Raw genomic sequence first — 26,121 nt, 5'->3', positions numbered from 1 at the left:
ATATCAGTAAAAAAAAATTCATCAATTGTCAACTCAAATAGAAGTGAAAAGTTTTACTCAAGTCAACAAAGAATTATAACCAGGGAGACAGTCTTTCAGAAAGCTGTGAGAACTGTGCTGAAGAGTTAAGGGTTGGAGATAGTATGTGTGTGATTTGGAGAAGGGTACATGCAACCAAGCATACATCTTAGCCAAGTTATTGTTCTTCAAAAGGGTCAGATACCAGAGTTAAGGATTTAGTGCTTTTTTAAGTATGGGAAGATGCAAGAAACTGGGTTCATAGAAATTTCTCCTAAAAATATCTATCTGAGGACCGGTTCTGCCAGTTTTGCTACAACATAAAGTGCTTCTTCCTGATTTCCACCCTGAATTCATTTCAGGGTAGATTACTTTCAGGATAGGTCAGTGACTGCAGTGATTAATGACTTGATTCCTTTAGAACCCAGTGGTGGGCAACATTTTTTACTACTCAATATTCTCCATTTGTTTCTGTCTTAATTTCAGCTAAAGTTTGGGAGGTGTTTTTGACCAATTTGCCCCAGGATGCTAAGAATGCTCGTTCCCTGGTCAGGTAAATATTTCATTGATAGGCTACTCAGCAAGCAATTACTCATCTAGTCTTGGTAACAGTAGTCAAAATCCTCTGGACCAACTGTCTTACTAGTCTGTCAGCTCCAGGAAATGTTTCCCTCCTGTTGCTTCTTCCCATATCCAGAGTCACACTATTACAATCAGTGATCTTAGAATTATACATCAGTCAATTGTTTCAAGCCAGTTAATCATTAGTTTTTTCAGGGGCTCAATAACACATTGTGAAAGCAAGAAACAAGAATCTTGTCAAACAGGAAGAATAGAAGTAATAAAATAGTGACATCAATAAGGTCATTTGTAAGTAGTAGTAGTTTCTAAGGAGTCACATGGCTGGGCCCAGAACAGAAATATTGATCTTTATGGTGGAGCAGGTATTTCTGCCCTTGTGAAGGTAGGTTTTATACACAATGCAAATACACAATGCATACCAGAGGGGAGGGAGAAGGTTCAAATGGGCAGAGAAAATATTTATGTTTAAATTTTTCTTGTCTTGTCTTAAAATAGCAAGTCTATTTCATTGCTTCTTAATGAAAGCTTCCCATGGCAGTTTTACCTGCCATGGGAACTGCCTCCTGGGAGACCTCCCCCTCCACCACACCTGCCTGTGGGTGAAGATCCCAGGCTTCCTCCCAGCACAGGAGTGAGGGGCAGCAGCGGGGGTCCTTCCTCCCAGCGCAGGAGTGAGGGGCAGCAGCGGGGGTCCTTCCTCCCAGCGCAGGACTGAGGGGCAGCAGCGGGGGTCCTTCCTCCCAGCACAGGAGTGAGGGGCAGCAGAGGGGGTCCTTCCCCGCCCCTCTCCCACAGCTCTGCTTGCCGGGTCCCTCTGGGCCTGGTGACACCAGGATGCTGGGCTCTGAGGCTTTGCATTTGAGAGGAAGAGAGGAAGAGGTCTTTCGGTGCCTTCCCAGTCACCAGTTCCTGTAAACAAACTGCTACTGGCCTCAGTGCAGTGGAACCCACAGGCACATATACAGGTGCACACAGAGACACACAAAAACACCCACCGAGCCTGCACACAGGCACACACCCTTAAAGAGAGGCATCCAGGTGCTTTCTTGGCCCCTTTAAGAGTTCGGGCACAGGAAGCTGGCACTGGGGTGGGCCTAACCTCTTGTGTCCCAGGCTAGGCCACCTGTGACCAAGGGTCTGGTCCAGGTGTGGGTGGGGCATCAGTGGAAGGGGCTCCACGAAACCCAGGTTTGGGTGAGGGTGCAAATTAGATAGGATCCTTCTGAGCCCTAGGCAAATTTGGGGCAATTAGAATATTTGGATTTTGTGGAGGTTTTTCTTTGTTTTCCTTCATCTTTATATTGAAATTGAAAAGGACACTATAAATGTGGGAGGGGGTACAAGTCTTTGTCTGTGATTGAGAAACAGACTATGTGATTGAGCAGAGACAATGATGGACACGAAAAGCTCTGTGGAGTTTCTCTAAACTATATGTATTTACATAGATCACATTATGCTTCAGCATATGTGTGTGCACCACACACTCAAGCCATGCAGTTTCTATGACAATGACATCAGCGTTGTCAATGCTGTCAAATGCTACCCCCCCAAACTGCCCACTGGAGAAAATTTGAAAAGAAACTTTCCCCTTTACAAATAGGGTCACCTACTAATTTTTGCTGTCTTGATCAGAAAAAAGAAAAGAATAGGACAAAAGAAAAGCAGGCTAACATCCCCTTTAAGGCTGGCAGGACCATGCTCTTCTCCCTGCAGAGGAAGGACCTGCTGCTTTGATCACTGAGGCAGGAGGGCCACATCACCGTCCCTCACCAACACTGCAGACAGGTGTCTTCAAGACCTTGTGGTTTTTTTCCTAGATCCTTTTTAATTTGCCCAGAGAGGAGCTGGATTGGTTAAGACACTTCTGTTAAGACACCCTCTAGGCAGCAGATAATTAGTAAGCCTGGGAAAATTCTCCAGTCAATCTCTGGTGGGGTTGTGCAACAAGTTGGGTCTCAATCTAAGGTCTCTGCTTCAAATTTCCTGCCCACTTGACATTATTGACCTCTAGAGATTTTATTTAACTTAAAGGGGAGTGCATTGTATAGCCCCCTCCACTAATAGAAATGAGGACCTACCTACCCCCAACACCCATACACCCCCCATAAACACACCAACTATTACCCCCAGGGGGACAGACACACTTTGGCAATGAGGCCCCTCTGGAGGTCCAGGGTGTGAACAGCTGCACAAAGGGCTGTGTGCTGTGGAGTCCGCACCTTAGGAGGCGGGAGGGGGCGGTGGGCAGAGAAGGAAGGACTCTCAGGTCCTGATGGATCAGAAGAAGGAAAATGGGGAGAGGTGGTCAGGACGCAGGAGGCAAGAAAACCAGAAAAGGGCCAAAAAACAGAAAATGTAGAAACAATGAGAGAAGCAAAAGAGAATGTGGGCAACCATACAAGACAGGAAGGAGACAGCAGAAGGAGAAAAGGAACAGAAAAGAGAGTGAGATGCATGGGGAAGGATGTGAGGAGGGAGAGAGGGAGCCAGGAAGAGGGCATCAGAGGACATCAGAGCTCAATGAGGATATCTCCTGTGAGCAGAGGATCAGGAGTCTCCAGACTGGTCCTCAGTCCCTACAGAGACCTGGTGGGCCCAGTACCCCAGCTCAGCCACATAAATCAGCAAGTTGATGGCTGTCAGGACGGCCACAGCCAGCCTGTGGTCCCAGGTGCACATGAGGTCATCAATGCAGCTCACATCGCTGGACCGCTGGGGCAGCCCGCCGAACTCCTCATAGAACTGGTAGAGCGGCCAGAGGACAAGAGCACTGATGTAGAGGAGGACAGAGAACACGGTGAGCACAAGTTGGCAAATGGGGAAGGGGATGGGCAGCCTGTTCTCCCATTCGCCCAGATTCAACAGGATGGTTACTGCTTCTGAGATGAAGCAGATGGAGTACACGGCCACGCACCACTCCAGGGCCGGCTGGTGCAGGTATAGGGAGGTGTTGCTGAGGAAGGCAAAGATGACACCAGCAACGAAGGTCTCCAGCACGTTCAGCAGGCTGGGCACGGTGTGCAGGTAGCAGGGGATCTTGAGCTTGTAGAAGTTCCACATGCCCGCCGTTTCTATGGCATAAAGCACTGACGCGATGCAGGAGAATGCAGTGGCAGCGACGGCCCGGTCCCACTCAGGGCCATCAGGCAGGAACTGGACGTAGGCGATGGAGTAGATGATGGAGGCTGAGAGGCAGATGAGGGCGGCGTAGCAGGCAAAGGTGACGGGAAAGTTGTACCAGTAGAAAGGAAAGCGAGGCTGGAGATCATTTAACTCAATTATGACTATGAATAGGGTCACAATGAAACAGATGCACCAGAAGGACATGAACCAGTTACCTATGTCCCCTCTCAAAATGCCCATGTCAGCCACCAAGGAGAATGCCACGCAGGTGGACAAGAGCTGCGGCACGCGGAGGAACCAGAACACTCTGTTCACGTAGCGCCAGGATGGGAGTGTCACCCTGGTAGGCATGGTGTTATGAATGTCTGGCAAGTCACAGTCACCGGTCTGGCAGTGGTCTTCACTGAGGACCCACCAAAGAAAGATCCGGCTCCAGAGGATCAGACACCTACAAACGGCTCAGGGCTCTGTGACGGCTGAGGCTCAGGATCTGTGGAGTTGGAACCAATGGCTTCAGACGATCGGGTAACAGCACAGCTGCTCCAGAATGGTTCCCCCCACCCATCACCCTTGGCCTTGTCAGGAGGCTTGTCTTATCCAAAGCTCCCAGCTGGTGGTGGTCTAGCCTCAAACCATTAACATTGTGGATCTCTCTAAGCTGGCAATTATCTATGGAGACACAGAGACGGATGGTCCTTATCTTTAATCCCAACCCTTCAAGTCTCTCAAAATGGTCTGGTAACAAAATTTGACCTGAAGAGACATGAGACAAATTATGATCTTTTTTTATTTTACTCAATGTGACTGTTCAAAAGTTCAGTTGCCGAAACACTAATGTGTGTGGTTACAAGGTGCTTTCAGACCCCAGTGGGGTGTGATGTCATGTAGAGTAGATGTACTATGTCACCTGTAGGGAGCTGAAAATTCTGAATTCTAGAGAATATCTGACCCCAAGTGTTTCAGAAAAAGGACTATGGAGTGTCCTTTTGACTAACCCCATTTTACAGATGAGAAAACTAAGGTAGGGGAATTAAGTCCTTCCCTAAGGTGGCATGACCATGAAGTTGGAACCCCAGATAAATATACCAAAGCCGTGGGCATGAACTCTTTGCTCTACAGCACACATGGCAGAAATCCCCTTAGGTGGAGCCCAGGACCAAAACCTAGAACACACCTTCAGGGCCAGAGCCTCCTTCCACAGCAACCTGAAAATACCTGAATCCTGGCCTCTCCTCCCTGCAGCCATCACTAGAAGAAGCTGCCATGTGAGGGGACACAGCCCCACCCGGAGGAGGGCAGCTTCAGAAGTGAACAGGGAGGAGCCATGGGGTGAGAGCAAGGCCGTGGGGACAGGATGAAATGGGAAGTAGGGACTATTATGATTCTCCTCCCCAATTTTGCCTTCACATGTGACTCTTTTGCGTTGGGTCAGGGGACCCCAACCTAGCATGATTCCAAGGTGGAGCGTCATGGAGGAACCAAGGAACGAAATGTTAAAATGCCAGCTTTTTAAGCTCCAAAGGAGCCATCCATGTGAGAATCTAATCCTTTTAAGGGCAGGAGCTAAGAGAGGAGGCCCCTACAGGACCCCTGGGAGGGGCCAGCCCTGAGGATGCACCCAGGAGTGGGGTGGGGGCCGGGGGGCAGAGTGGAGATGACTGGGGGGATCCCAGGGTCCCAGGGGCCCTGAGGCAGCCCAGTAGGGGTCTTGTGACCCAGAAGGGATGCAGGCATGGAGCCAACCTTCCCATGGAGGAGGGGCCTGGGCTGGAACTGAGACAGGAGAACAAAGGACTGAAGGGGTTTCAAGACTGTGACAGGGATACGTGGCCAGAGTGGCAGGGACCCTGGAGACCATGGAATTGCCCAGATCACCGCCCAAGACAGTCCCTCCAGCCAGGGCTGCAGTCCTGCTCAACAGGGCCTCCTCCAGGGTCCAGTGTGTTGGGGGAGTGAGGCCCCTCCCAGCCCGCCCCCTCCGCAGGGACCACTGCCCTGTTTCCAAGGGACTATTTGCTGAGAGGCCCCCAGGGCTGAAGGGCCAGCACCCTGAGCCCCAGCCAGCTTCCTGCCATCAGGGGCCTTGTCACCTTTGCTGATAATAATCCCTGGGACAGGCTGAGGCTGGAAAGAGAAACACAGAGCAAACCTGAGAACCTCCCTGGCCTCCCAAAGCTCCTTGAGACCCAATTGCCAGTGGAGTCCTGGAGCCTGTGGGCCTCCCAGTGGGCACTGCTGAGGTTGGAGAGGGGCCCTGAGGTGAGGAAGGCTGGGGGTGCTGTGCTCTCTGTACCCCAGTTTGTCCTCATCAACCTCCAGGAACTGAAGAGAGAGTTCCATAAAGAAGGTTGAGTGTTGAAGAATTGATGCTTTCAAACTGTGGTGTTGAGAAGACTCTTGAGATTCCCTTGGACAGCAAGGAGATCAAGCCAGTCACTCCAAAGGAAATCAACCCTGAATATTCATTGGAAGGACTGATGCTGAAGCTACAATACTTTGATCACCTGATACAAAGGGACAACTCATTGGAAAATATCCTGATTCTGAGAAAGATTGAGGGCAGGAGGAGAAGAGGGTAACAGAGGATAAGATGGTTGGTTGGCATCACTGACTCAATAGACATGACTTTGAGTAAACTCCGGGAGATAGTGTAGGACAGGGAAGCCTGGCATGCTGCAGTCCAAGGGGTCACAAAGAGTCGGATACCACTGAGTGACTGAACAACAACAACAACTTTGCATATAAGTTAAATAAGCTGGGTGACAATATACAGCCTTGACGGTACTCCTTTCCCTATTTTGAACCAGTCAGTTGTTCAATGTCTGACTTTTTGCTTCTTGATCTGTAAACAAATTTCTCAGGAGACAGATAAGGTGGTCTGGTATTCCCATTTCTTTTTTTTTTTTTAATTTTATTTTATTTTTAAACTTTACAATATTGTACTGGTTTTGCCAAATATCGAAATGAATCCGCCACAGGTATACATGTGTTCCCCATCCTGAACCCTCCTCCCTCCTCCCTCCGCATACCATCCCTCTGGGTCGTCCCAGTGCACCAGCCCCAAGCATCCAGTATCGTGCATCGAACCTGGACTGGCGACTTGTTCCATATATGATATTATATATATTTCAATGCCATTCTCCCAAATCATCCCACCCTCTCCCTCTCCCTCTCCCACAGAGTCCAAAAGACTGTTCTATACATCAGTGTCTCTTTTGCTGTCTCGTACACAGGGTTATTGTTACCATCTTTCTAAGCTAAATTTTCCTATTTCTTTAAGAATTTTCCACAGTTTATAGTCTACACAGTCAAAGACTTTCTCGAGTCAGTGAAGCAGAAGTAGATTTTTTTAGAATTCCCTTGCTTTTTCTATGATCCAACAGATGTTGGCAATTTGATCTCTGGTTCCTCTGCCTTTTCTAAACCAGCTGTACATCTGGAAGTTCTCGGTTCACATATTGCGGAAGCCTAGACTGGAGGATTTTGAGCATAACCTCGCTAGCATGTGAATTGAGCACAATGGTACTGTAGTTTGAACACTTTCTGGCATTGCCCTTCTTTGATACTGGAATGAAAACTGCTCTTTTCCAGTCCTGTGGCCACAGCTAAGTTTTCCAAATTTGCTGCCATTCTGCATGCAGCAATTTTACAGCATCATCTTTTAGGATTTGAAATACCTCAGCTGGAATTTCATCACCTCCACTAGCTTTGTTCATAGTAATGCTTCCTGGAGAAGGCAATGGCACCCCACTCCAGTACTCTTGCCTGGAAAATCCCATGGACGGAGGGGCCTGGTAGACTGTAGTCGATGAGGTCCCTAAGAGTCAGACACAACTGAACGACTTCACTTTGACTTTTCACTTTCATGCATTGGAGAAGGAAATGGCAACCCACTCCAGTGTTCTTGCCTGGAGAATCCCAGGGACGGCCGAGCCTGGTGGACTGCTGTCTATGGAGTCGCACAGAGTCAGACAAGACTGAAGCGACTTAGCAGCAGCAGCAGCAATGCTTCGTAAGGCCCACTTGACTTCGCATTCCACGATGTCTGGCTCAAGGTGAGTGCCCATCATGGTTATCTGAGTCATGAAGATCTTTTTGTGTAGTTCTTCTGTGTATTCTTGCCACCTCTTCTTAATATCTTCTGCTTCTGTTAGGTCCATACCATTTCTGTCCTTTATCGAGCTCATCTTTGCATGAAATGTTCCCTTGGGGTCTCTAATTTTCTTGGAGAGATCTTTAGTCTTTCCCATTCTATTGTTTTCCTCTAGTTCTTGAGAATATGACTATCCTAGAAATACACATGCACGTACCCACAGATGTTGCATTCAGTTGCAGGGCTCTTGTAGACCTCCTAGAACCCATCCCAGGACGTCAGGGCTCAGGGTTGAAAGCCAGCCTTGAAGGAGTAAGTCAGGTGGCTCCTGTTCCACCTTTCCCTCAGGTGTGGGTGATCGCAGTCCTGGGCTCATACTCAGCACTCCCCATTGTAGTTCCCTCACAAATGCCAGAGGTCTCCAAACAGGCAACCCAGTGCTCTGGAGCAGTGGTCCCCAAACTCTTTGACACCAGGGACCTGCTTCATGGAAGACGATTTTTCCATGGAAGGGGGTATGGGGAGTGGTTTGGGGATGATTCAAGTGCATTACATTTATTGTGCACTTGGCTTCTCTTACTATTACACCGTGATATATAATGAAATATGAAATGATTATACAGCTCACTGTAACGCAGAATCAGTGGGAGTCCTGAGCTTATTTTCCTGCAACTACACAGCTCTATCTGGGGGTTATGGGAGCCACTCTCTAGTGCTAGCATCACTGCCTCAGCTCCACCTCAGACTACCGGGCATTAGATTCTTATAAGGAGCACGAACCTAGATCCTCCCAGAGGCAGGGATGACTGAGCAACGTTTATGAGAGGGAGAGACAGACTCACAGAAAGAGATACAGAGTCTGGCAGGGACAAACATTCACAGCATTGGGCACCTCATGAAGCATCTAAGACTCGGTAGGAAACCATTGTTGAGATGTAACCAGGGGACTAACATTCACTTATAGAGAAGCCTCTGGGATTTTCACCCAGGAAATTGGCCCCATGACGAGGTTCCAAAAGTGAGAGACCCTGAGCTCAATCTTTCAGGCAGAACAGACCCACAAAAGCCCCAGGTGGAGGCAGGCATGTGCTGGGGGCTGGGAGCTGGGAGCTCACTGGGGTAGAAGGGCTCAGAGAGGCGGGCTGGACGCTAGAATCTGTGTTGACTCAGGGTCAACAGATGTTTATGAAGCACCTGCTCTATACCCGGCTGGACAAGATACTGAGGATCCGGGTGAGCAAGGTCCGGTCCGTCCTTGAGAAACTCTTTATTGAAGGGAGGGTGGCCTGTGACCTGACCATCAGCACATCGGTGGGGTGTGTCCACAGAGGGAGAGCAGGTGTCCTGAGCAGGGATGGAGGGCAGGAAACAAGCAGGACACCAGGTCTGAGTGGAGGGTGAAGGGTCTGTCTTAGTGGAGGAGGCAGGAGATGGGGGCCAGGGAGATGAGAACCCAACCCCAGTCTGAGGGATGGGGGACAGCTTGTCTGGGAGCAGGAATGTTCAGGAGGAGAGAGATGGGCCTGAGTTTGGGCCCCTCTGCAGGGCTTCTGGCACCAGGGACCCAGGACAGGTGTCAGCTCCTGGCCTCAATGAAGAGCCCTGTTCTCAACATGCTGAGCAAGGAGCACTCTAGAAACATCTCTGTCCCCATTCCCCGGTCCCTGGGCTCCTGTGGGAACTGCTCCAGCCCCTCTGGGTCTGAGGCCAAGCCTGCAGCGCCCCGCCCCCACCCAGCAGATGGGAGCCCCTGGAGGGCACACGTGGCCTCAGGACCTGGATTCTGTGCCTGGCCCTGCCTGGGCCCTGGGCTCATGGGTGAAGCCAGGCCTGCTCCAGACACCTGCCGAGTCCAGGGTCTGAGGGGCCTGGGAGACTCACCCCTGACCCACTGCAGCCCTGGACTCAGGAAGTGAACAGGGAAGGCCCGAGATGGAGGACGCCAGGGCAGCCATGGAGCTCTACCGCTTCTCCAGGAGAATCGAGAGCAGTGAGGGCTGCCCTCCTAGTGGTATCAACCCCTCCCCAAGCCCTTCGTCTCTTCAGGACAAAATCTTTGCTTTTGTAAAATGCATTTTTAGTGGTAAAATGGACCTATATTTTTTCTACTCCTTAAGATCCTTCTCTTTTTCTTTCTTCTCTCTGGGTGTCAGTGAACACCACCCAACATTGAGAGGGCAAGGAACACTTGAACTAGGACAGGGACAAGTGTCAAATTTCTTAACATCCTGAATCCTGTGAGTCCAGGATGAAATCCTTGTGACTTAATTAATACTCCACCTCACTTTCCTTTTCCAACTCCATCTATGCCCAGGAGGGAGGCATTATTTCCTGAGGGTGACACCCAGCTCCGAGTTCCATTTGTCACATCCTGAAGTTGATGCCCCAGCACTGGGGAGCTTCCAGGCAAAGGTGCAGCAGAAGGGATGGGTGCCCCCCCCCCCCCGAGACCTTCAGCGCTTCATTCCTGCTCTTGTTTGTAAAATGAGGAAGCAAAGGTGGTGGACTCTGGAGTCTGAGAGAACTAGGTTGGGATTCTGATTCTGTCCTTTAGTAGCTGTGCGACAAAGGTGAGTTACTTAATCTCTCTGTGCTTTAGTTTTTCTGTCTGTAAAGCAGAGAATTCTAACAATTCACTGGGCTGTTCTGAGATGTTACACACAAACCATTGAGCACCATGCATGTCATAGCTCAAGCTACCACTAAACGTCAATATCTGGTGATTATTCTCTGCACAGTCCAGTGACCTAGCAGAGAGCAGCTTTCCTGTGCTGCAGGGCCTGGCCTCTAAAGGAAGAGCATGCACAGTGTACGTAAGGAAGTGTCCATACCAGAGCAGCGACTCACATTAGGATCAGCTGCATGTTGCTATTTAGATCTGTGTCTGGTTCCTGCTTCAGCTCCAAGGAACTAGAATCCCTGGGGGTGGGGAGTGAGGCAGATGGGTGGGGGTAGGGTGGCCCCTGTTGACCGTCACATATGTTTCCGATGCCTAACACCCTGGAATGCCCTGTGGAGCTTTCTCAGAACTCTGGCACCTGAGCACTGCGTTCTCATACTGGACCAGGATCAGCATCACCTGGGGGGCTGCTGGGCCCCATCCCAGAGTTTCTGACTCAGCAGGTCTGGGGTGGAACCCAGGAATCTGCATTCCCAGTAACTTCCTGTTGATGTTCTGCTGCTGGTCCGAGGACCACACTTTAAGAAGCACTGTACCCATCAGGCAACCGTGATGCGCAGCCACGGATGAACCACTGGCCTAAGAGCTGAGCACCTCCAGGGCGACTCCTGTCACTGGTCCAGCCTCGCCCCTGCCATCTCCCTGGGCTGCCTGTTCATGCAGAGAGAGGACACAGCCCTGTAGGATGTGTCCCAAATAGCCCACTGCAGGGATGAGGGGTTCCACGTAAGGTTAAAAACCCAAGGATTTCAAATCCAGGCCCATCTGACAGCAATGCCAGTGCTTTTCATTCAGATAGCTTTATAATGGCAGTTTTCCCATTCCCAGCTATGACACCTGGGAACCAGTGTGAGAGGGCAGGGAGGTGCAGCTTGACTTCTCAGAAGTCTCTGCTGGAGGCAGCTGTGTGTCTGGTTGTGGAGGGGCCACCAGGTGTCCTTGGACCATCTCTCCCCCAGGCTGACTTGCATGGAGAACTAGCCTGAGGGACACTCTGGCAGGAGGCATGAGGGGCTGGATCTCCAACATGGTTAGGGGGCAGCACCAGGGACCTCTAGATGCCCTCTCTCAGCCAATGAGCTGAGGTTGGGAGAGGCCTGGGGCAGTGTTGCCGCCTGATGTGAAAGGCGACCCCAGGATTCCTGCCTCTCAGCGCAGGTTCCTTCCAGGGTTTCAGGCTTTCTTGGAAGGAGAGGAACTAGGATTCCCAGAGGAAGAGCTTTCAAATCTCTAACCCAGCTTTCTGCTTCTGGCTCAGTGCAGGGTCAGTTACACTTGGCAGGTGCCAATCAGCCCAGATGCTGGTATCTGTGAAAAACCACTGCCCTCTGTTCCCAGGTGCTGGAGCCCCAGGTACGCTTGTTGGGATCCTGTTTAGGGCCCTGAGCTGGTCCCTCACTCAAGACTGAGCGTCTTCACCTCTTGATGTCCTCCTATCCCCAGGGTTTAGGGCTGAGATAGAGGGACAGGGGTGCAGACACTGCCCTGCCAGCCAATCCCAGCTCTTCATCCCTGGGGTCCTCAGTGGAGGCTGGAGTTTTTCCACTTGACGGACCCCCACCCAGGACCCTCCTTCAGGAGGAGGAGCTCAGGCTGAGGAGGAGCTGGCATTCCTGGTGGTTCAGTCTAACTGCACTGGGACTCACTGGAGTCTTCAGAAAAGAGGGGTGGATTTGTAATAAGAACTCTTTCTATGTGACTAGCATCTGCCCTCTAAGGGAAGGATAGGCTGGAAGACAGTGACATTGGCTGGGGCTCCCCTGCTGTTTGGAAGCCCCAGCAGCCTGGCCCGAGGTGCAGCCTCAGGAAGGGAGGACCTGGTGGGTAGAGACTGGACCTGACAGGCCCTGCTCAGTGGTTCCCAGGCTGGGAGGTCCTGAGCTCTAGCCGTGCTGAGTTCCTGATGTGTAGACTGGGGATAATAATTAACCCTCCCAAGTTAGTGTGAGGGTCAGAGACGATGATGTGAGGGGCCAGGCACAGAGGGGGCCTGGTGAAAGGCAGCCTTGAACAAAGTCGCACCTGTGATCCTTGCATCCCCTCACCTGCACTCCTGCCATTAGCTTCTAGCTGCTTCCTCTATTTCCATTCTTTCCCTCAATGTCTGCCTGTGCTGAACTCAAACTGAGATAACTTTGAAGGCTTCTCTTTGCTGCCTTGGGATGAAGCACAAACTTTAAAGTATCACCTCCAAAGCCCTATAAACTCACACCCCTTTCTACCTCTCCAGCCTCATCACCTCCCTCCCTCCAGCCACTGAGAACGTCTTCCAGTTCCTCTTAGTCATCTCAGGGCCTTTCCCCGGACATGTCTATGTGCTCCCCAACCCTGAACTGAGATCAAAGTTCACCCTGGCACACAGTCATCTTGGGCTCAGTCTATGCTACTCTAAGCCTCAGTTTCCTCATCCAGAAAGTGGAGTTAATAGCACCTGCTTTTAGACATGAAGGCTTTTGATTACACCACGAAGAGAACATTTCTGGAATCCTAAGCAGAGAAGAGCTGTACTAGAAGGATGCTGGATAACTTGGAGAATCACTGGGAAGGGACCAGCCTGAGATCAGGCAGAGACCAAGAAGGTGGGAGCTGGGCAGCCAAGGGCAGCTGGTCCAGGCACCTTGGCCATTGGAAGCACACGCTGAATGCTACTGCAGGCCCCGCAGAAGGGATTCTGATCTGTCCTGGTATCTGTGTGTCACCTGCTGCTTAGGTGTGCCCAGTTGTGGGGCAGTTCAAATATTTATCTGGCCTTTCAAGTTTCTTATTGAGGGTGAGGCCCAATCTCTCACTGAGACTCACAGAAGGAGGACATCCTCAAATATGGTGGGGAGTTCAGGTTCTCAACGAATCCATGCAGGGAGGTGTCTGTCACACAAGGCCACAGGGCAGTTGGGAAGATTAAAATGAGATAACATGCAAATCAGTGATTCTCAAACATTTCCCCCAAAGGCAGAAGAAATGGAATGGATCCTGGTCAGCAGATCCAAGCTGAAGCCTGAGGCTTCAGTCTTACGCTGTATACAGTCAGCAAGTATCTGCCACGTGCCAGGGCCTCAGCATGGGGACTACAACAATGAACAAAGGACACAACATCCCTACTCAGTGGATCTGTATTCCAGGGTTTATCTTGGAAACCTCTTATTTTCCTTGAAAGTGAATGCAGAATTTTCCCTTCCATTTTGTAACAGGACCATAGTGCTAATAATACACCCATAACATGTCAGGCATATTTCAGTACAAAAGTTATGAATGAACTGGTTCCTGTGCTGCCCTATTTGCTTGAAGATACAGAAAACGGTGTCTTTAAGTGCCTATATTTGAGCAAGTTATGGTTGATACTCCTCCTCTGGGTGATGGAGGAGAAACTGGGTCCTGTGGCAGAGGGGGCAGAGTGTAAGAGAGATGATGGAGGGACTGGCCCCTTGCCAGCCTCTTCAGGTTCCAGGAACAGAATATTCTGGAAGTGCCTCCTTCTCCTTGAAGCACCAGAAAGAACCACACTCCCTTTATTTTTAGAAATTTGGATAAGGAGTGGCCCCACACTAACAATAGGAGTGTTACTGGGGGCAGTGGTCTGGGCTGATGGGCAGCTGGCCCCAGCTCAGCATGGACATGGATCACTGAGGTCACCAGGTAGCCTGAGGGATGGCGTGCTGCGGGTGCAGTGGGGTGCAGTGGGCAGCCGGGGGGAGCTCAAGGGGCAGGGGGGCTGCAGCTGGGACCAGGGAAGTGACTTCCCTTGACAGTAGTGCTGAGAGGGTGTCATCGGCCCTAAGGCTTGTCAGGGTCAATGTAGGGAGGGGAGGAGGCCTGAGAGAACCCCCACCCCATGAGCAGCCAGGTGGCCCAGATGGGTGCTTTGGAGGAACTTTGTTACCTGACAAAGCTTACTCTCCTTCTAGGCAAAGCACTGGAGGGATTTATGGAAAGAGATGCTGGTTGGAGTGGAGGTGAGGGGCTAGGCTTGAACTGAGCTCCTCCTCCTCTCCTCACCCCTGGTCAGAAGCAGACCCAGAAAAGACCAAGTGGAGCAAACCCTCACCAGTCCAGCCTGGCTCCAGAAGAGACCTCAGGAGACAGCTCACAGGTTCTGTTGGCTGAGAAAGGGGCCCTGAGGACTTGGGCTGCAGCGGGGCTGCTGTGGACACAACAGTTACAAGACATCGTATGTGTCGTGCTCACTGCAGGCCGAGCTCCGCTCTGATTCATTTGCTCCTCCCAGCAGCCCCTGAACTGTGCACTCAGTGTCTCCATTTTCCAAGCCCAGAGAGGTCATCTGGTCAAGATCACATAGATTTAGGTGGCAGAGCTGGATTTGAATCCAGTCATGTGGGTTTAGGATCTTAAATTCTCCTTGGCATTCACCTTGCAACTTCTACCCAGAGGAAGAGTGTAGCCAATATTTTTTTTTGTAACAACTGTCTTATTTGGTAAGACTTATTACCTCTAAGTCTTTTGGTAAGACTTATCTACCTCAACTAACTTATTACCTCTATTTCATTTTATCTTCAGTGAGATTATTATTGTCATCCCCATTTTATAGATGATGAGACTGAGGCTCAGAGAGTACATTATGTAATTTAAACAAAGTCACACAGTCACTCCCTGACAGAGCCTGGATTTGAATGCAGGTCTGTCTCTCAGCAAAACTCAGCAGGTAATAGAATCTCAGGAAATGCAGAGCCCCTTCCCTCTTCTCTTGAATCCAGGAAATCATCTCCTGGCTCCTGGTGTCGTGCTCTGACCGCAGTGCTCCAACCAGAGGTCCTGCAACAGCCAGACCACTTCCTGTTGGAAAGCCAGTCAGAAAACGCCAGAGAATGTTGAGATTCTAGGCAAGGGCTGTGTGTGTGTGTGTGTGTGTGTGTGTGTGTGTGTGTGCTCAGTCATGTCCGATTATTTGCAACCCCTTGGACTGTAGCCTACCAGGCTCCTCTGTCCATGGGATTCTCCAGGCAGAATACTGGAGTGGGTTGCCATTTCCTTCTCCAGGGCAGGGGCTAATGGAGCATAACTATTCTCTTTCCACCCACCAGCCTCTCTACAGGGACCTTTGAGAGGAGCCAGCCTCACAGACAAGGGCTACATGGATTGGCAGCCATCACTGCTGCCCCAACAAGGGTGGAGAGGCAGGTGCCTGAGGCTGCAGGAGAGAAGGGTTCCTCTGCTCTCCACTCAAAGTTGGATTGAGGAAGTCATTGCCATGATTTTCCAAGAAACGCCAGAGAATGGGAATATCTGTGCCCCGAGCTCTGTTCTGGATATAGCTCAGAACACAGTCTGGGGGAGCATCATTTGGAAACACCCTGCATGGAGGAGGCCAGAGGAGCAAGGGTAGGGCAGCTGTCCCGGGAAACAGGGAGCCCAGGCCAGGCAAGGAGCAAGAGAAGGGCCTGAGGCTTGGGCACCAGAGGGCTTCTCCATTAACTGTTTCTGCTAAAGGGCTGGGGGAAGCCCTGGGGGTCCAACAGGTGAGCTCAGGGCCACAGCTCCCCCTCCCCAGACCCCTGGACCCAAGGCACCTCCCTCCCCTCTGCCTTTGGAGACAGGCCCATGCAGGCATCTCTCAGCTCCTCCCCCAGCCTGTCCATCAGGCTGCAGGAAACATGGAGACCATTTGTCAACCATCCCTCTTCTGACCTTCCTTCTCCACTTGGTCTATTTTTCAAACTGAAATTTTGTTTTCTCAAAGGTAATTTACTTACATGTTTCAAAATCAAAATGCTCTAAAAAGCCACATATTGAGAAACCTCGCTTCCACGTGTGGTCCATGCTCTCTCCCCTCAGCTGCCCTCTCTCATCAGTGCCAGGTAGTAGCTGCTCCATTGCACTCATGGGAGCCCTTCCAGTGCTCCATGATACAGAGCAAGTACATGCAGATTTATTTTCTATTTCTCCCACTCTCTTTACATTAAAAAAGGATATAATGCATTTTCTGTATCTTACTATTTTTACTTAGGATATATTGGACATTTTTGTTTGTCATTATTTTGAAAGCATCCTCGTTTTTTCCAGTTGTATAGTATTCCCTCTTCTGTCTACACCTTGGTTTATTAACCAGCATCCTAAACATGACCATGTGAATTAGTTTCCAATCTTTCCAATCTTATTTTCAAGTGAGATCTTGAGTGGGCTCTTGATTCTCACCAGGCTGCTCTGGTTATAAAAAGTGGTGGGTGAGGCCAACACCCTATTTTCAACTCCCATCACCTCACAGGAAACAAAGGGCTCCAGGGAACATAGCTGAAAAACTATGATTTTAGCCCAATCTGCTCATTTTATCAATGGGAAACTGAGACTAAGATCAGGGACAAGACTCATCTGTTATATGGTGGTGGAACTAGAACTAGAAACCGGATTTCTTGGATTCTGCTCTCCATATTCCTCATGGTTCATCCCTAAGGGGCCAGACCACAATGGTGGGACCACTGGACTGGAGGCAGGACCAATGTGACTGTGAACCCAGACATGGACCCCATATCTGCTTCTCTTTCTTACTCTGGGATTCCACTAAGCCATCAAGGAAGCCTGGGGAGGTCTATGCATGCTTCCTTTTCTTGATGAAAAATGAATCATCAGTCAATCTAAGAAAGAAGTAGAATTTTTTATTTGAGTTCAGCCGTAAAGAATCCACCTGCCCATGCAGAGGGCACAGGTTCAATTCCGGGGTCAGGAAGATCCCCTAGAGAAGGAAAAGGCAACCCGCTCCAGTATTCTTGCCTGGAAAATCCCACGAACAGAGGAACTTGGCGGGCCACAGTTCACGGGGTTGAAAAAGTCGGACATGACTGAGCGAGTAACAACAACAAGGAATATGACCCGAGCGACAATCTTTCCGGAAGCTATGAAACTGTTCTGAAGCGGTAAGGGAGGAGGCCAGCACGTATGTGACTTCAGGGAAGGGGTACACGCAACCAAGCACGTAGTTTTGGTGGAATGTTACTGCTCTTCATGAGGAATAGCTCCCCTACTTAACAGTTTTAGTGCTTTTCTAGGTATGGGAAGATGCAAGAAACTGGGATCATAAAAATTTCTCTTGAAAAACTCTTGCTATCTGAGGTCCAGTTTTATAGATGACAGTGTCCCATCCTGGTGTTTGAGCTAAATTCCTTCCAGGGTGGATTGTAGGTCAGTGACTGTGGTGGCTAATTACTCGATTCTTGTAGAAAGAACGGGGGGGTGGGCCACATTTTTTATTTCACAGTCTTCTCCTTTTTGGTCTTAATTTTAACCAGAGTTTGGGAGGCATTTTGTGGCCAGTTTGTCACAGGTCACTAGGAATGTCTATTCCTGGTCACTTAAGGTGCTATTACTCATCCAGTCTTGGTAACAGTAGCCTTAATCCTCTGGACCACCTGTCTTACTAGACTGTCAGCTCCAGGAAATGGTTCCTTCCTATTGCTTCTTCCCATATCTAGAGTCACACTATTACTATCATGGATCTTTGCGAGTATACAATCAGGTCAATCATTTCAGGTCAACATTATTTTTTACCAGAGGCTCAATCACACATTTGTTAGTGCAAGAAGCAATAATCTTGTAAAATAGGCAGAATACAAATAATACAACTATGACATTAATAAGGTCATAAATTGTGTTAATCTTCTGAGGAGTTACATGCCTGGGGCCAAAAGAAGGAAAGTTCATCTTTATGGTTGAGCAGGTATTTCTGCCCCCAGAGAGGTTGGTTAACACATACTGCAGATGCATAATGCTCACTAGGAGGGAGGAGGCTCAAATGGGCAGAGAAAATTTTATGTTGAAATTTGTCTTGCCTTGTTTTATAATATGAACTTTTTCAGTCCTTAAGATTTCCCCAGGATGGGGATCACCTCCTGGGAGCCCTTCCCATTCACCCCACCTACCACTGGGGGAAGATCAAATGGCTTCCTCGCAGTACAGGAGTGAGTGGCAGCCGCGGGGGTTGGCGGGGGTGGGAGGGGAGAGCAGTCCTTCCCCTGCCCCTCCCCCACAGCTCTGCTTGCCTGGCTCCTCTGGCCCTGGTGACATAAAGGATGCTGGGCTCTGAGGCTTTGTATCTTAGAGTAAGAGAGGAAGAAGGCTTGGGGTGACTTCACAGCCACCAGTTATTTAAAGGGCTGCTGGTCTTAATGCATGCCTGCCCGTTGACATAGACAACCACACACAGTCAGTATGCACACACCTTTAAAGAGAGGCATCTAGGGGCTGGCAGGGCCCCTTTAAGACCTAGGCGGCTTCTGACTTCTAGTCAAATTTGGGCAGTTAGGACCTGTGGACTTTGATGGTTTTGTTTTCATTTTATTTTATCTTTATATTGAGGTTTTTAAAAAAGAACATTGTGGATGTGGAAGAAAGGACAAGATTTCTCTCTATGGTTGACAAGCAAGGACTGATGGGGATCAGAAACTCTAGGTAGTTAAAAGAAACCATACATATTTTTTTCTACATTTATACAGGTCACTTTATGCCTGATTCTCAGAGAAGCAGAAAGCAGTGGCAAAAAGCCACTGACATGCAGAAACACATGTGTGTCTGCACCACACACTCAAGTACTGCAATTTGTTTGACTACAGCAGCTGAAATCGCCACTCAGTCAACCCACCTTCCCCAGAAAAATAGAAAAGAAACTTCACCTTTAATAACAGGTCCATTCAGTCAATTTTGTCCTCATGACCAGGAAAAGAAAAGAAAAAAATCCCAGGCAGGCTAACATCACATTTAAGGCTGCAATGGCCATGATCTTCTCCCTGCAGAGACAGGACCTGCTATTTAGATTACTGAGGCAGGAGGGCCACACCACTGCCCCCATCAACACTGCAGACTGGTGTCTTCAAGACTCTAGGAGTCTTTACCAGCTCCTACTTTGATTCCCCAAGAGTAGCTTGGATGGGGAGGCATTCAACCTTTGCTTCCTTTAAGATGGCCTCTGCAGGCAGTGGATTTTAAGTAAGCCTGGAAAATTTTTGGAGCCAACGTCAGGCAGGGTTGAACACCAGCTGGGGCCTAGGGATCAGGGTCTCTGCTTCAAGACTCCCACCCACTGGAAATTACTGACCTCCAGAGATTTTTTTTTTAACTTAATGGGGAGGCACAGTGTATACTCCCTCCCCTGGGAAAAAGAGGGCCCAATGCCTAGCTACCCACCCCCACCCCCAAACTCATCACACATATACCAGGGGACAGGCATGCTTTGGCAATGAGGCCCCTCCAGAGGCCCAGGGTGTGAACAGCTGCACAGAGGGCTGTGTGCTGTGGAGTCAGCACTTTAAGAGGTGGGAGGGGGTGGTGGGCAGAGAAGGAAGGAGTCTCAGGTCCTGATGGATAGGAAGAAGGAAGATGGGGAGAGGTGACCAAGACACAGGAAATGAGAAATCCAATGATGATCAGAAAAAAAAGCAAAAAGCAAAAAATGTAGAAAAGATGAGAGCAGCAAGAGAAAGATGCAAAACAGGATACTGGCAACCATACAAACAGGAAGAAGACAGAGCAGAAAGAGGGAAGGAAACAGAAAAGAGAGTGAGATGAATGGGGAAGGATGTGAGGAGGGTGAGAGGGAGCCAGGAAGAGGACATCAGGAGACGACAGATCTCTGTAAAGACACCGGATGGGACCAAACAGAATCTGGAGCACTGGAGACATCCTCAGACCCTACAGAAACCTGGTGGACCCAGTACACCAATTCGGCCACATAAACCAACAGGTTGATGAATGTCAGGATGACCACAGCCAGTCCCCGGTCCAAGCTGCAAATGGTGTAGGTGAGCTCATTGCTGCAGTTCACAACCCTGGACTGCTGGGGCTGGCCCCCGAACTCCTCATTGAACTGGTAGAGCTTCCAGAGGATCAGAGCACTAAAGTAGAGGAGAATGTAACACAGAGTGAGTACAACAAGCTGGAAAATGAGGTACAGGATGGGCAACCGGTATTCCCATTCAGCCAGCTTCAGCAGGAGGCCCATGGCTCCCAGGATGAAGCAGATGGAGTACACGGCCACACACCACTCCAGGGCTGGCTGGTGCAGGTACAGGGAGGTGTTGCTGATGAAGATGAAGACAACACAGGCCACAAAGGTCTCCAGCACCTTCAGCAGGCCTGGCATGGTGTGCACACAGCAGGTGATATCATCCAGCTTGTAGCTGTTCTACATGAAGGCCACATCCATGACATAAAACACACATACAAAGCTGGAGAATGCAGTGGTGGTGATGGTCTGGTCCCAGTAAGGACCATAGGCAGGAACTGGATGAGTGAAATGGAGTAGATGATGGAGGCTGAGAGGCAGATGCGGGAGGCATAGCAGGCATAGCAGGTGCCAGGGAGGTTGTACCAGAAGAAAGGAAAGCTGGATGGGAGCCTACATAGCTCTACGATGGAGATGATGAGGGTCACAGTGAAATAGAAGCACCAACTGAACATGGACAGTTACCTATGTCCCTGTTCTCAACGCCCATGTTGACCACCAGTAAGAAGACCACACAGGTGGAGAGAGCTGTGGCAGGCTGGGGAGGCAGCACGCCTGGGCCCAGCCGTCCAGGTCTGGGGATGTCCACCTGGTGGACATGGCGCTGTGATGGTCAGGCAGATCAGAGTCGCTGTTATAGCAGTGGTCACTGAAAACCCACCAAAGAAAGACCCAGCTCTGGAGGGGGAATAAGTCACATGCCTGGAAAAGGCTCAGGGCCCTGTGATGGCTGAGGCTCAGGATCTGTGGAGTTAGAATCAGTGACTCAGACGGTCAGGTACAACACAGCAGCTCCAGAATGGTTGTCTCCACCCACCACCCTTGGCCTTGTCAGGAGACTTGTCTTATCCTAAAACTCATAGCTGGGTTGAATCTGGCCTCAAACTATGAATATTTTGGATTGCTCTGACTGTGTGTCGTTATCTACAGAGGCACAGGGTAGGGCGGTTGTGATCTGCAATGCTAACCCTTCAAGTCTCTCAAAATTGAAAGCAAGATTTTAAAAAATTATTTGGTAACAAAATTTGACCTGAACAGACTTTTTACTTAGTGTGAATGTTCAAAAGTTCAGTTGAGGATATACTAATATGTTTGTTTACAAGGTGCTTTCAGACCCCAGAGGGGTGTTGTTATGTCATATGGAGTAGATACACCATGTCACCAGTCTGAAGCTGAAAAATTATGAGTTCTGGTCCTTATCTGACCCCAAGAGTTTCAAAAAACAGACTGTGGATTGTACTGCTAACCCATTTTGCATATGAGAAAACTAAGGCTGGGGGATGCTGAGTCCTGCCCCAAGGCCACAGGTGCAAGACCTTGTACCAAGGCCATAGGAGCGTAGACGAGAACCCAGGTCGCCTCAGAAGCTGACTGAGCCCCTTTGTCACCATGGCCAAAAGACCCCCAGATCATCACCAGCAGGCTTTCTGGCCCCAAATGAGGCAAAAAAAAGCCCACCCTGGTAGTCACCCTATAGCGCCCTAACCAGTCGCCTAACACCAACTTTCAGCAGGAATTTTCTTGTCTTGAGGCTATAAAAACTGGCTACTGTCGAAAACTGTCAACTCTCCCTGGTCTGTCAGGTCAGCCCGCTGTGCTTGCAGTGCCCAATTTGTTATCTCTGCTCTTTCTTTTTAATAAACTCACTTCCTTCTGAAATGCTCTGTGTCCAGAAATTCTTTTCCAATCTGCACTTAGACTGCCTCAACAGGGAGCTTAAGTGCCGTCCTTAAGGTTGAAAGGCTAGGAAGTGGGAACCCAGATAAAAATGCCAAGCTGTGTGTGTGAACACTTCACTCTACAGCCCACGTGTCAGCAGGGCCCGTGGGCGGGAGCCCAGGACCAAGCCTCAGGGCTCTGGGACCCAGGACATGCCTTCAGGGCCACGGCCTCCTTCCACAGCAAACTAAGACACAGTGTCCCGGCCTGTCCTCCCTGCAGCATCACTAGAAGGAGCTGCCATCTGAGGGGACACAGCCCCACCCGGAGGAGGGCAGCCTCAGGGGTGAACAGGGAGGAGCCCTGGGGTGAGAGCAAGGCCACGGGGACAAGATGACGTGGGAAGTATGGACTGCTGTGAATCCCCTCCACCCAGTTTTGCCTTCACATGTGACTGTGAAAGGAGATCCCCACCCAGCATGACTCCAAGGAGGAGTGTCCTGGAGGAACCACAGAACACATTTAGAGCACGAAATTTTTGCACTTGTTTTATATCCCTGGATATGTTCCAGGGTCTCCTGGTTTATTGTCTATGGGAACTTGAATAGAATTTGTATCCTGCTGTACTTTGCCAACAAAGGTCCATCTAGTCAAGGCTATGGTTTTTCCTGTGGTCATGTATGGATCTGAGAGTTGGACTGTGAAGAAGGCTGAGCGCCGAAGAATTGATGCTTTTGAACTGTGGTGTTGGAGAAGACTCCTGAGAGTCCCTTGGACTGCAAGGAGATCCAACCAGTCCATTCTGAAGGAGATCAGCCCTTGGATTTCTCTGGAGGCAATGATGCTGAAGCTGAAACTCCAGTACTTTGGCCACCTCATGTGAAGAGTTGACTCATTGGAAAAGACTCTGATGCTGGGAGGGATTGGGGGCAGGAGGAGAGCGGATGACAGAAGACGAGATGGCTGGATGGCATCACTGACTTGATGGACGTGAGTCTGAGTGAACTCTGGGAGTTGGTGATGGACAGGGAGGCCTGGCGTGCTGCGATTCTTGGGGTTGCAAAGAGTCGGACATGACTGAGGGACTAAACTGAACTGAACTGAACTGTTGTGTGAAAATTGTATAAATCTTAATTATGTTGAATGGTTCATAGTGCTTTTCAGGTCTACTATACTTTTCTGCATTTTCATTCTATTAATTTTTGGGAGTTTGCTATTAAAACTCTAAAAATTGTAATTTATCTACTTAAAAAGTAATTGAAATATATAGTGGATATTACATACATACCTATATTACACACACATATATAACTTTGTTCTGTATTTTGCAAGGCTCCTGTAAATGTGTTATCATATTTTCATAATTTAAAAAATAAAAAAATAAATTAGCATAATTTTTGGCTTCTAATCTCCAAAGCTGCCATCCAGGTGCAGGATGGAAAGATCTAGGAGTACTCCTACCTGAGTGAGGATTTTCCTAGCCTGGGAGACTGGCTAGCAGCTTCGAAGCTGGGAAGAAGGGATTGGAAATGAACAAGGATGCTCTATCTGATGCTGATGGGGAGCATTTAGATTCATTTAATCGCACAGAGGAACCAGAGATAGAATTGCCAACATCCGCTGGATCATCGAAAAAGCATAAGAGTTCCAGAAAAACATCTATTTTCTGCTTTATTGACTATGCCAAAGCCTTTGACTGTGTGGATCACAATAAACTGTGGAAAATTCTTCAAGAGATGGGAATACTGGATCACCTGACCTGCCTCTTGAGAAACCTGTATGCAGGTCAGGAAGCAACAGTTAGAACTGGGCATGGAACAATAGACTGGTTCCAAATAGGAAAAGGAGTACGTCTGTATACTGGCTGTATACTGTTACCCTGCTTATTTAACTTATATGCAGAGTACATCATGAGAAACACTGGGCTGGAAGAAGCACAAGCTGGAATCAAGATTGTCAGGAGAAATATCAATAACCTCACATATGCAGATGACACCACCCTTATGGCAGAAAGTGAAGAGGAACTCAAAACCCTCTTGATGAAAGTGAAAGAGGAGAGTGAAAAAGTTGGCTTAAAGCTCAACATTCAGAAAACGAAGATCATGGCATCTGGTCCCATCACTTCATGGGAAATAGATGCGGAAACAGTGGAAACAGTGTCAGACTTTATTTTGGGGGGCTCCAAAATCACTGCAGATGATGATTGCAGCCATGAAATTAAAAGACGCTTACTCCTTGGAAGGAAAGTTATGAGCAACCTAGATAGCATATTCAAAAGCAGAGACATTACTTTGTCAACAAAGGTCCATCTAGTCAAGGCTATGGTTTTTTCCACTGGTCATGTATGGATGTGAGAGTTGGACTGTGAAGAAGGCTGAGCGCTGAAGAATTGATGCTTTTGAACTGTGGTGTTGGAGAAGACTCTTGAGAGTCCCTTGGACTGCAAGGAGATCCAACCAGTCCATTCTAAAGGAGATCAGTCCTGGGTGTTCTTTGGAAGGACCGATGCTAAAGCTGAAACTCCAACACTTTGGCCACCTCATGTGAAGAGTTGACTAATTGAAAAAGACCCTGATGCTGGGAGGGATTGGGGGCAGGAGGAGAAGGGGATGACAGAGGATGAGATGGCTGGATGACATCACCGACTCAATGGACATGAGTTTGAGTGAACTCTGGGAGTTGGTGATGGACATGGAGGCCTGGCATGCTGCGATTCTTGGGGTTGCAAAGAGTCGGACATGACTGAGTGACTGAACTGAACTGAACTGAATCACACAGAGGGAGAGCTTGAAGGAGAGGCATGGGGGTTCCTGACGTGTGGGATAAGGCATGTGCCCTCTCTGGCTTCAGTTCCCCCACCTGGAAATCAGCAGCTTTACCTGGGTCTCCCAGCAGCCCCTCCTCCACTCTAATCTGTGAGTGTGGCATGGCGCCCCTTTCAGAGCCCAGCCTGGATGTGGCTGAACCCTGTCTGCCCAGCAGCCAAGCGAGTGGACTGGAAGACAGTGAGCCAGGAAGGTCATGGCCTGGACAGATGAAGGAAGGAAGAGGTGCCGGAAGGACAGAGAAGAAGGAGGGGAGATGGACACTCAGAGTGACAAGGAGTCTGTGGGGCGTGGAGGAAACTGGCAAGTTACTTTACAGAGCCTCCGTTTTCACATGTGTGCAATGGGCTGAATACCTACTATACAAACTATACAAAGTCGTGTCTAACTCTTTGTGATCCCATGGACTGTAGCCTACCAGGCTCCTCCGTCCATGGGATTTTCCAGGCAAGAGTAATGGAGTGGGTTGCCATTTCCCTCTCCAAGGGATCTTCCCAACCCAGGGGTGGAACCTGGGTCTCCCCCATTGCAGGCAGATGCTTTACCCTCTAAGCCACCAGGGAAGCCCCTATATATCAATTAATGAATGAAACTATGTGAAGGGCTCCTCAGAGGGCCTGGCACCTGGCACCCTGGATCCATACAACCTACCTGTTTCCCTCCCCCGAAAGAGAACCCAGAAGTCCCTGGCTCCACTTTGGACATAAGCACACGCAAGCTTGATTTGCTCCAGACCAGGGGCTGCAAACTTGTACGTCCTGGATGTAATCTGCCTGTGTGTTTGGTTTTTCCTTCACAGTGCTTTCAGGAAGAGATGTGTAGAATCAGCTGTATTTCTTCCTCAAGTGTTTGGTAGATGCACAGTGTTTTCATCTCACATGAAAATCCAAATTTCTAGCTCTTTTAGCTCTTCTAGCTCATAAGATCAGCTGCTATGCCCTTTACTCTATATTCTTCTTGATTCTCATCTTTGTTTCGTTTTCTATATTTTTCTTCTTCTCATGTATAATTGACAAAGTAGGATTATGATCATCTCACATGTGCCCAGTTTCTCCTTTTTGGTGTGGCCAGGCTTTCTGCCTGCTCACAGGAGTGTCCACCCCTCCATCCAGGGAGCATCCATGTTCTCAACCTCATGTACAGCCTTCAACACATTTCACATATGTACATGTGTGTAGGGCACATGTATAGATATTTT

The 26,121-nt window shown here is 49.2% G+C and overlaps 1 protein-coding gene across 1 annotated transcript; it reads right to left on the bottom strand.

Annotated features, from left to right (window-relative positions):
* Window positions 1-2,980: 2,980 nt before the first annotated feature.
* Window positions 2,981-4,074, bottom strand: LOC123465188 (myeloid-associated differentiation marker-like). Its single transcript, XM_045163684.1, has one exon. The coding sequence runs from the start codon at window positions 4,072-4,074 to the stop codon at window positions 3,148-3,150; it is 927 nt and encodes a 308-aa protein (XP_045019619.1). The 3' UTR covers window positions 2,981-3,147.
* Window positions 4,075-26,121: the final 22,047 nt, after the last annotated feature.

This window comes from Bubalus bubalis, chromosome 20 (assembly GCF_019923935.1).
Source record: "Bubalus bubalis isolate 160015118507 breed Murrah chromosome 20, NDDB_SH_1, whole genome shotgun sequence".
NCBI lineage: Eukaryota > Metazoa > Chordata > Mammalia > Artiodactyla > Bovidae > Bubalus > Bubalus bubalis.
The sequence above is the reverse complement of the archived record's forward strand: the minus strand, read 5'-3'. Positions and strand labels throughout refer to the sequence as shown.

What these genes read in the sequence shown, in the direction of transcription:
- LOC123465188 (XM_045163684.1), bottom strand. Translation starts at nt 4,074, where the DNA reads ATGCCTACCAGGGTGACACTCCCATCCTGGCGCTACGTGAACAGAGTG.